The 11,683-nt window shown below is 38.7% G+C and overlaps 1 protein-coding gene across 1 annotated transcript; it reads right to left on the reverse strand.

The window, feature by feature from the left end:
• Window positions 1-334: 334 nt before the first annotated feature.
• On the reverse strand, window positions 335-9,157 carry acer1 (alkaline ceramidase 1). Its single transcript, XM_050055892.1, has 7 exons — window positions 8,993-9,157; window positions 7,325-7,437; window positions 7,095-7,209; window positions 6,718-6,856; window positions 4,100-4,237; window positions 3,874-4,011; window positions 335-3,606 (listed from the first exon to the last, which is right to left on the reverse strand). The coding sequence occupies exons 1-7, from the start codon at window positions 8,997-8,999 to the stop codon at window positions 3,423-3,425; spliced, it is 834 nt and encodes a 277-aa protein (XP_049911849.1). The 5' UTR covers window positions 9,000-9,157; the 3' UTR covers window positions 335-3,422.
• Between the last annotated feature and the right edge of the window lie 2,526 nt (window positions 9,158-11,683).

The raw sequence follows: 11,683 nt of genomic DNA on the forward strand, positions 1-11,683 counted from the left end.
TCTGTGGTGCTCAGACTTTGATGTGAGATTATCGGGCCTCAGCTTCGGGACAGAAGGTCACCACTCTCTCACTGGCTTGGTGCCTCCCCTTCTTCCCCTGCCGCTCAGACTGATCCAGTCTGCCTCTCAGTCAAATCTGAGTAAAAGAAGTCCCACCTGGCTGTCAGACAGGAGGGTTTCCCACTGGTATTGAGACATCAACCTTCAAATCCTCCTTTTCAATATGCAAGGAGAGGGAGAAATACACCATACAGCCACAGGTTTCACATTCATAACAGAGTTTTATTATAATTAAAGCAAACCAAAAACTTATCTAGGAGTGAAACTTCTAAAAAGAAGAATGTATATTCATGCTAATCATCATCATTCAATCGCATGGTTGTTCCATGCAGTTCCATCACAATTGGATCCTAACTTGCAAGGCCCTCAATAAGACATTTTGATGAATAATGTGTATAAGACATGTCTCCATCGATATATGGATATATCTAGATTAGTGGGTTTTGGCTTGTAACCCCTTAAAATGAAGCAATGTTTCCTTCTGGACTCAGCAGGGCCTTAGTATGGACATAACTTGTGACTCTTTCATGTCCAAATGTTTCATTGTGAAAGATTTTTAGAGACCTGAGGAAAAAGATTTAATAAAAAATAAATAAAAATACAGACAAGTCAGACTAAGACTAAGATGAGCCACGCTAGCAGCTCTGTAAAGCTGTACTAATGTGCAACTGTGCCCTAAATGTCAGTATTCCAACATGCTAACAGTGACGATACTTACATGCTAATGCAGGTGTAATGTTTACCATTTATACATCTTGGTTTAGCATGTTAGCATGCTAACACCTACCACTAAGCATTACAGTAGTTTAGGATGTTGGGAATGTCATTAGTTATGTCACAAACAAAAGCACTGAACAAATTGAAATTTTGACCTGATGATGGCATCAGAGGATTATTAAAAGTCACTTAAATGCATCATGAGTTGGATATTCATTTCTGTACCAAATTTTAATGGCGATCCATCCAATAGTTGTTGAGACATTTCACTCAAATCCACAAATGTCGACCTGTTTGTGGTGCTGTGATGAAAAGTCAGGGGATCATCAAAGTCATTTTGATTTATTGTCTGTACAAAATGTTGTGCCAGTCTATCTAGTAGGCTAGATGCTTTCACAGGCTCAGTGAAAACTATGACAGGCTGGAGCCACTAGATTAAAAGTCAAAGGATTCATCCTCTGGCAACCATGAATGTCTATACAAGATTTCATGGCAGTTCATCTGATAGTTGTCGAAATGTATCAGTCTGGACCAAAGTGGTGACTGACATTGCCACCCATAAAGCCATGCTGATAATATGGCTAAATATTATCTGGTGAGTCCTCAGATTTTATTTGTGTCCCCTGAGGAGCCCCCAGATTGGGAACCACTGATTAAGTTTTTCTGTATTACTTGAATATATCCAGACAGGGCACTTAAAAGTCAGAGACAATTGATTCTGAGATCAGAGCCATTTGAAAGACTGTTTTATTTGTTACCTCTTTCTTCGTATATCATCAGAATCCAGTTAATATTCAAAGATCACGTCTCTAAAAAGCACTGGTTGCTTTTGAACATCTCATCACCCACAGGAGGTTACTATTGAACATTGAAGAGCACGACAATGCTCATGTGCATTTCTTTTTGTAAGATTCCCATTGTTGTATCTATTGTTTCCTTCAGGAAGGATCACGTGAATGGAGGCACAATGTTCCTGAATATTCTCAAAACATCACCAAAATCAAGAGCTTTTTGAACAAAAGGGCTTTTAACAGTTCAGTGATGACTCAGTCGTACAAAAGAAACAGATTTGCATGTGATTGCTGTGGTCAGCCACAAAAATGCACTTTACAGAAATAGACTGGAGAATTATCAAAAACTGACAGATATGAGTAACTGAAATGCAACAAATGGTTGAAATAATGTCAGAAACAACAGCTCCTTTAATTAGCTGGACTTTGTACAAAATTAGACAAAACTCAGGTCAGGTTATGCAGCTCAAACTAGCTCAGAGGACAGAGTATATAACTGTGAAACCAACACATGTTGAGGTATTTTATAACTCAATGTAAACAATTTTTCACCACGTACAGTACCAAATGTGCGTTCATATCCTGAAAATAAATAACAGCAAATGATTTATATACACAAAAACACAAGCGCTTAACTGCCAAAGACAAACTCTTCAAAATTATACACACAGTTTCTGTCATTTTCTCAGTCATTCAGGCTGCCTATACACATTTCTCAACAACTCTTAATGTTTGACAGTCATCATTGTAAAATGTCTGTATCATCAAAACAACAGTGTCTTGAAAAGAGAACGACAGATATTAAAATTACACCAATATCACCTCATGCTCTGCTTTTGCTTCTGTAGGCTATTAAAATATGAATCAATAGAATAAAAAATCAAAATGAGTATATTAAAATATTTTATATTTTAGTCTGATACATAAATAAATAATTATTTTGTCTCTGTCAACTGAAGATATTTGTATTAGCTCATGCAATCATTATTAGTGTAAAACATGGATGGATGATCAGACAATGGGCCTCTGGGCACAGACAGAAAACAAAAACATAATAAAAAATGTATAAGCGGAAACCAATAATTAAAGGATTTAGATCTCACATCGTTTATATACTGTCTAATTTTGATTTTCAATCCTATGCTGTATTGAATATTTAATTTTTTGTATGTTTTTAAATGTGCAATCTCATTGTACAGATTTCTGTGGTTCCTGTTCAGATGACAATAAACTTGTGCCATCTCGACTTATGACTGAGCTCTTTGACTTTTCAATAAAAAACGTTCTTACCAGTCATAAAATTCAGACGCCTTGGTTTCAGCTGCCTGTATACTCTGTCACAACTGTGTATGACAGTATGTGACTTACCAAAACAGATGATCTGACAGTGGCCAGCTGTGCAGAAGTAAGAAAGGAGCCAGCAACCTGAACTGACACTAATAGCTCTGTCACTTTTCATGTGTGCAACAAAGTGCAACACTTCCTGTCCAAAACGGTGCACCATTATCCCCATATTTAAATGACATATTGTCACCCAGCTCTATGATCGCCATCTCTTCCGTGTGAATGTTCGGGACAGCTATAAATACTCTTTTTCCAATGTCTGATGTTGTCCTATGAGCTAGTTCTGTACAGCATCATACAACCCTGAGGTGCCACCTGACCCCTTGGGCTGGTAGGCCTGTGCCCAGTAGGTCCATTCAGTAATCCATCCAACAGTCTTTTAACAGGGTCAGAAAACAGTCACAGCTTACATTCAGTTGTTGTCTAGTGCTAGTCTGTGTGCTGAAAGACAGTGTCAGTTAGTTTGGGAGTGATAGATGGTCAGATTCCTGTGATTTGAATTTTTGCATCTTAGCACCGTTTCTGTGTTTTGGTGGTGTTGGTGCCCTTGAGGACAATGTGAGGTAATCCAACAGCCCATTTATCACAGGGCCAGTACTGCAGTCCAGGCAGAGAGTACGGTATCTCATAGTTGGCATCCAGGTAAGCTACCAGGGTGCTGCCATACGCCACAGCTATCACAATCAGAATGTGCCTGGAGGATACAGATAATGGAGATCAATACACGTGAACAAGTCCTTGAAAGAAACAACCCTGTCTCCTAGAAAGTACAGGCATATATTACTAAATTGTTTAGCTTGAAATATAATTTTCTGAATGGATCGTGCTCATAGTGAACATTTTCCAGTGAAAAAATAGATCAGTTCTTGGACTGCCCAGGAGGTGTTTGGGATACATGATGGAGTGTAGGACAAAGGAAAAGAGAACAAAATAAAGGACAGGGACACAAGTAAGGATTTACCAAATCCCGTGCAGGTAGCAGAAGTTTAGCCTCTGCCAGAAGCTGCAGCCAAAACGGTCACTAATCCAGCAGGAGATGGCGAGCACCCACAGAGCCACTGACAGTTTGGCCAGTCGCAGAGCCTTCTGGTCAGTGCAGCTGAGAAAGAGAGAAAACTGGTTATCATTACCAATCAAAACTGCACCAAGAACAGTTACAGATGACCCAAACATCATAGTTTCCATACCATCTCATCTCGACAGCCAGAACGTAAAGCATATGGAGGCCAAAGCAGTTCAGAGCGTAGACATTGGCTGTAGGTTTGACAAATGATGACAGTGTGGAGATGACGGTAATCACGAGGACGAGGCTTGAAAATGTGGACCTGCGGATGAACAGACAGAGAGAGAAAAAATAAGCTGTGAGGCAAAAGGTTTGAAGTCATTTTGCATATCTTCCTGTAAACCAAAACTCTCAGGTGCTGCTGTTGATTAAAAACTGCTCCTGAATTTCGGTATTCAGGTCACACTTGAGATAAAGATAGGCTGACTCCTGTCCAGAGCTTCCTGTCATAGCAGATCCGTACTGACATTCCTCTGCACAGGTATTATTCAAACTAGAATTACTTGTTGTATGCCTCCATGCACAAGATACGTTTCTCTTACAGTTTACATCCATGTCTGTAAAAACATGGATGCTTCACACACATCTTCCCCTCGACAGCACAAAAGATCTATACAGTCAACACAGTTTCAAGATTAGAGTCACCAATTCGGTAACTGACCAAATGTCTCCCCTTCTTTCCTGAGGTATAAGGTCAAATAGTGGCCAGAAAAGTGTTTTATGCAGAATATTATGATGTCACAGTGAAGCTGACCCTTGACCTTTTAGATATAAATCGTCATCACTTCATCATTATATCCTGTTAAAGTGAAGTTTTGTCATAATTAGCATAAGAATTCTTGAGTTTTAGCCAAAAACATGTTTTGTGAGATCACACTGACCTTTACCATTGACCTTTGGCCACCAAAATCTAATAAGTTCCTCATTGAGTCCAGGTGAACGTTTGTGCCGAATCTAAAGAAATTCCCTCAAGGTGTTCTTGAGATATCCCATTCACAAAAAAGGGGCAGACAAAGTCACAGTGACCTTTAACTTTGACCTATTACCACCAAAATCGAATCAGTTCCTCATTGAGTCAAAAAATGGACGTTTTTGCCAAATTTAAAGAAATTCCATCTCAGTGTTTGTGAGATATCATGTCCACAATAATAAGATGGATGCAAGATCACATTGACATTGACCTTTGACCTATCATGACCGAAATCGAAGCAGTTTCTCACTGAGTTCAAGTGAACGTTTGTGCCAAATTTGAAAAAAAAAAAAAAATTCCCTGAATGTGTTTTTGAGATATTGCATTCAGAAGAATGAGAGAGACAAGGTCACAGTGACTGCGGCGGCTGTGGCTCAGAGGTAGAGCGGGTCATCCACCAATCGGAAGATCATTGGTTCGACCCCCAGCTCCTCCAGTCTGCATGTTGAAGTATCCTTGAGCAAGATACTGAACCCCAAATTGCTCCCGATGATGCTTCCATCGGTGTGTTAATGTTTTAAAAACTGAGTAGCAGGTGGCACATGTTGTATGGTAGCCTCGTCCACCAGTGTGTGTGTGTGTGTGTGTGTGAATGGGTGAATGTGACTCGTAGTGTAAAAGTGCTTTGAGTGGTCGGATGACTAGAAAGGCGCTATACAAATGCAGGTCCATTTACCATTTACCTTGAACTTTGACCTCTGACCACCAAAATACCACCAGTTCATCATTGAGTCCATGTGGACGTTTGTGCCAAATTTGAGATATCATATTCACAAGGATGGGATGGACAGGTGGACAACCTGAAACCAAAATGCTTCTGGCTATGGCTATTGCCAGTGTGGAGGCATAAAAACTTCAGCATATTTCAAGGAACCTGAGATGTGAGTTCTGTTTTGTTAAACCTGCAGTAGCTAAGTGATTATTCTTGCGACTTAGACACTGACATATCATAACTTCTTAAGTAGATATGATGAACTTGTCAGCAAACAGTTGCTGAGTTACCCATCCGGCAGGTACAGAGCTACATTATCATTCAGTTAAAGTTGTGTTTCTGGCACCTTGATGAATGCATGTCCAGTGTTTGCTCTGTTTTTGGTCTCCACCAACTCCTGAAGGAAATATCTGGCTTATCAGCTGCTAAATGTTCCACTTTGTTCAATAGGTAGTTGCTAACTTTGTCCCGTCTGCTGGGTTTTTAGCCAAAAACAACACCATGAGAGTGCTGAAGCAATTCAATAGAGAAAAGTTGCAAAGACAGATGCAAAAGGTGCCTCTTGACCTCCTTGTGTTTGTACCTGCTAGGCCCGTTCAGTGATCTATTAATCATAAGGACCAACCCATGTCTTTGAAAAACTGGAAAATCAACATGAGAGATTCTTGAGTCAGGGCTGTGGGATTCCTTTCAGGTGCTCATCAAAATTTCATTCATCTTTCCCCACCTTGTGGTGAAATATTTACACAGATTGGGTGGGGCGTCATACATCTATAATAGTGAGAGCCCCTTACTGTCACATTAAGGTGAAGACTGCAGCACCTCATTGTATCTTTGTAACAATGGGTTAGGGCTGTCAAACAGGCTCCACGACCAGTGGAGGTTAGGTTTCAGAGTAGCGTGCCTCAGGAAACAGTCGTCTTTGTTTTTGTCTTATTAAAGGATTACTGAGCTGTGTGTATGAGTCCTTAGTAACACATGGAGATAAAAAAAAAGGCAGAGACAAAGACCCTGGACAAAGTCAACTGTCCTTTGATTGATTGCTGTGAGGTTGCTTTACCTGTCTTTGATAAAAGAAGGGAAGAGTCTGCGGGGAAACCAGACAGCATATCCCACTGCCAACACCCACAGGATGGACAGCTCATCCAACATCTGGCCAACGAAACTAAGTGTCATGTGGAAGTACGCTGAGAAGAGCCCTGCAAAAAAAGAAAGAAATGTTGTTTGAATGTGACACAATCATGTTCTCATTATCAAGTTGAAGGAAAAAAACACATAGAGACCAACAAAAAAGGACTGGAGGCAGTGATTCATAACCAGACAGGTTTTTCCTGAGATCTAAATTAGGCAAAGTAATATAGTAATGCATCTAAAATGGTGAGACAGAAAGAGACAAACATTAAATTCATAAATAAAGAAATAAAAAGAGTGACTGACCTACAAATATCATCATAGTCCAGACCATGTGAATCGCCAGGTTCCTCTCTTTGGCATAAGGGTGCAGAAGGTAGAGCATGATGGGAGATATAATGAAGAAAACAAAGCTGCTCATCTGCAGAGAAAACATCAATCGATCAGCCAAATAATCAAAAAACTACAAGAAAAAGACAGACAATTAAATGTAAATGATGTACTGAAATAAATGGTGCCGTATAGATTGTACTTACAGTGTTGAAGTACTCCACCACATGTTCAGAGTGTCTGTAGTTGTCTTCACACCAGTCGATCTCTGAGCTCTCATAGGAGAAAACTCCTGCCATCTTTTCACTAAAGTGGACACCTGTCAGACAGAGAAGAGGGGAAACGATAACCACTTATTTCTGACAGCACACCTGTCAGTACATTAACTGGGTGCATATCCAGGAGGCCTGTCAGAGAGTTTGTATACGTGGTTTATGGAAATCAGTTTCCAAAGTAGTGTTGTTATTTGTATTCAAATGCTTTGCACCCTCTCTAAGAGCTTTCGTGACAGTCATTTAAATAGTCGTTTAAAAGTACTGCAAGAGAAGCTACTGGAAAAAGAAGCTGCAACACACTCTGATAATGTGTTTAAGACATTTACTCAAGTACTGTATTGTAAGTACTTATGTACAAATTCAAGATGCATGTACTTTACGTAATTGAACTGATTTTAAACACTTCTTACTATTTTTAAATGTTTCAATGGTTTATACACTATAAAAAATCTATATAAACAACTACAGTAGCAGTAACAATAGTCCAAAAACACCAGATATGATAGCAGAACACTGACGGAGAGTATTTTACTGCACAGTGAGTACTTTTACTTTCCATACTTACACACTTTTCGTTGAGTAAGATTTTAAAATACAGGACTTTTACGTGTATGAAGTATTTTTTACAGTGTGATGTTACTTCACCACAGGATCTGAATACTTCTTCCACCACTGTAATCAAGTGTATGCTAAGAACAACACTAAAAATAACCAACAAAGTAAAATAACATGAGATAAACTGAGCCTTTGCTTCAGTATAAGGTATTATAATAATGTATTACTGATGAAGCAGAAGACACTACACAACTGTTTACACAGGGTGAGTAATACTTTTAATGAGTATGTAAAATTGGTGGACTATCCCTTTAATGCTTCTACAGCTCTGGTACTACACACTGCTGCATATAGTGGGTACTTTATGAAATACTGCAGGGCTGGACTGTGTGTCATTTGATATTCCATTACATAATGTAATCTGATTAAAAGTTAGAGTCAGATTTTCAGACATCACACACTTCTCATGACACTATGACACATTAAATATGATAATACAAATACAACTAACCTAAAAATGCTTAATAAATATATACAGCAGACTTTCTAAAATTTAGACCTCCTCATGTGTGTAAATAAGGAGGACAAAAATAGCATAAACACCTCATTATATGTTGTAGTCTAGTTCAACACCTCATATAATTGAATGTACACATTTCCATTGGCTGTACAGGTGTACCTAATAAAGTGGCTATTGAGTGTAGAAAATAAGAGTATAAATACAGTAAATATGACTTGCTGTAGTATTGACTATTGGATTGTGATTATGTCAAAGTAAATCAAAGACTGGTTATTACGGGATTATGGTGTTAATATGTGACAGAATAAACTCACTACTGATCACCACATATGCACTCACAGTCACTACAGGAATAACAACAGGAATATTCTAGTGATTTCTTGTTAAAGGTGTGACAGTTTCACACCCCTCTACTCAAAAAGAGAGATAAAATTCCAATTAATTCTTAATTTAAGACAAAGGTGTTAGTTAATGGTCTATTTGTCAGAGATTAATGGGGATTAACAGAGATTATTGGATTTTACCTCCCATGCTGCTGCTGCTGCTGCTGTTGTTGTCTCAACCTCCAGTCCGTCAGTAGCTATTGCACTGCTCCAGGTGGTACAACAGGTGCGCGGAAACACTCCCGATCCTGTTGCACGAGACTGTGACGTCACTAATAAGCATGCTGAACGGTTTCACGTCTCTGGGCCAACATGTCACCGAGGGAGAATGTCTGGAATGGACTCACAAAAAAAAATAAAAAAAAATAAAAATGATTTGACACCAGGATTGACAACTCTGTAATCAGTGCCACAGACAGTCCAGTGAAGTGTTTGAGTGTTTCAGTCACATTATTAGATTTTACAGATCGTTTATGAGCCAATAATATATTATTAAAATATTAATACAGACATATAGCACATGGAGCAGAGTGTTTACAGCAGCTGTGACAGGTAGCTGCTGTACCTGTGTTAGCGGTCTGTATCAGGTCTTCTCTAGAAAGGAGGTTCAACCGGTCCATCTGCCTCAGCTGTGCGAGGCCGGCACCAGCGGTGCACCTTTCAAAATAAAAGCATGACGTTTTTGAATGGGCAGAAAAGCAGGTGTTTTGTGTGTGTGTGTGTGTGTGTATGTGTGTGAGTGTGAGTGTGTGCATTTGTGCGTTACTTTGATTAGATTAAAAGCTGGCTTCCTGCGTTTCAACTGAAGAGACGGTAGCATTCATATCTTCACATACTGTTGGTGAAGATAGCAATAAATTCCATTTTTTTCCTCAAGTAAAGTTGACTTAAGCTAATACTGACGTCAAAGTAAATAGCCTGTGTTAGCAACCAAATTTACTCAGAGAACAGAGAGTACTCATCATGCAAATTGGCACTATTGGATGTCGTAGTAAGCATATTTACAGTATTAGACAGTGTGCAATGAGTACTCAGGGGCAGGTTGCACAAAACACCTTAAATTAAGATTTTCCTTGAAGTTCTAGTTAAAGTTTCCTCATAATAAAATCAGTTGCACAAAACACCCTTAAGGCTTCTCCTTGAGAATAAACTTTAATAATACATTTTATTTGTGAAGCAAAACACACAGAGTGCTTTATGAGACAAATAAAAACAAGATAAAAACAGCAATAAAACATTAAACATTGGCTAAGACCAAATAAAACAAAGTGTGTAATAAAAAATAAATAAATAACACATTTGTATAAAAAAAAAAAAAATAAAAAAAAACCCTCTCTATAAAAGGACGTTTTGAGGAGTGTTTTAAAGGAAGACACTGAGTTTGTCAACCTAAGTTCCTCAGGCAAGGAGTTCCACAGCCATGGGGCTCCAACAGAAAACGCCCGTTTCCTTTTTAAACAAGGCAGGCTGTAGGAACAGTTAGGAGAGTCCTGCCTGAGGAGTGCAGGCAGCGGCTAAGCTCATTGAGTGTAAGTAAATCTAAAATGCATGTTGGAGCAAGGCCATATAGGACCTTAAAAATAATTAGTAAAAATTTAAAATCAGTTCTATACTAAACAGGTAGCCAGTGTAGCATTGCACTTAAGTATGTATGGTTTCCTCCTTGTCTTGGTCTTATACTTACGGAATCCCCAGACCATTGCACAAAAGACCTTAGCGACCAAACTAAACTGAAACTAAAAAGAAAAAAAGAAAAAACTTAAAAAAGGTAACTCTGCCTCTTTTAACTGCAACATGACCTAGTCTATGGTGATAAATGAAAAAAAGACTAACACACCCCAAGTAGAGTGTTCTGCCCCCAGGAGAACCCAATGAATACGCACTTGATTTGACACTATAAACTGAATTAATTTCTTCCTACAGTCGTTTTCTGTTTTCTGGTATTTGGGGATCAAATTTACTTTGTAGGATGTGCTTTCTATGATTTTATTCCTCCAGAAGTATAATCTGTTCCTCCTTTGACCAGTAAGGGTTTCTTGTCGTCTTTTCTTCTGCCATCTCTTCACTAGACCAACTTTGTGAGACAATAACGGGCATCACAAGCGTGAGTTCAAGCAAACAATCTCCATGGAAACTTGTACCGCTGTAAAATCTCTTTCAACGCAGTAAATGAGCTAACATTTGTCATTAACAAAGGAAACCCTGAAGGGGATTTTGTGCAACTGTGTAAGTCCCTCAGCTAAGGAGAAATTAAGCCTTGAGTGCTCTGGTTCCAGAAATCCAAGATGGCGACGGCAAAAATGCCAAACTCAAAGCTTCAAAACCGCAGTCCACAAACCAATGGGAGACGTCATGGTCGCTACATCCATTATTTTTTGCAGTTTATGCTTAAGTGTCATACTTAAGGAGAGAACTTAAGGCCACAGATCTTTTATTTAAGTAAAAATAGCAATTCCATATCCAAGTTTTAAATTAACTTCTTTTGACTGACTTTTTCACACTTTTGGAAGAAATATCTTTATTTACACTGCCATTAATTGAACTTCAGTATATACACCCTCTGTGTTTCTGAGGCGCTACATTCAAGCTCTGTAACAACAGAAACCACATTTTGTGCATCCAGTGGTACCAAGTGGTATCTGTTTACACAAAACAATACCATGCCATGTGTTATTTGTGGGCTTTTTTTTTTTTGCAATAGATACAAACTGCACTTCTCCTTTCCTTTTAGTTTTCGATTTCTTTCTATCCTTTATAAAATTATGTTTAAAACTAATTTTAGAGGAAAAAGCACCCCCCCAAACACACACACACACACACACACACACACAC

The sequence above is a fragment of the Epinephelus moara genome, chromosome 10 (assembly GCF_006386435.1).
Source record: "Epinephelus moara isolate mb chromosome 10, YSFRI_EMoa_1.0, whole genome shotgun sequence".
Taxonomy (NCBI): Eukaryota; Metazoa; Chordata; class Actinopteri; order Perciformes; family Serranidae; genus Epinephelus; species Epinephelus moara.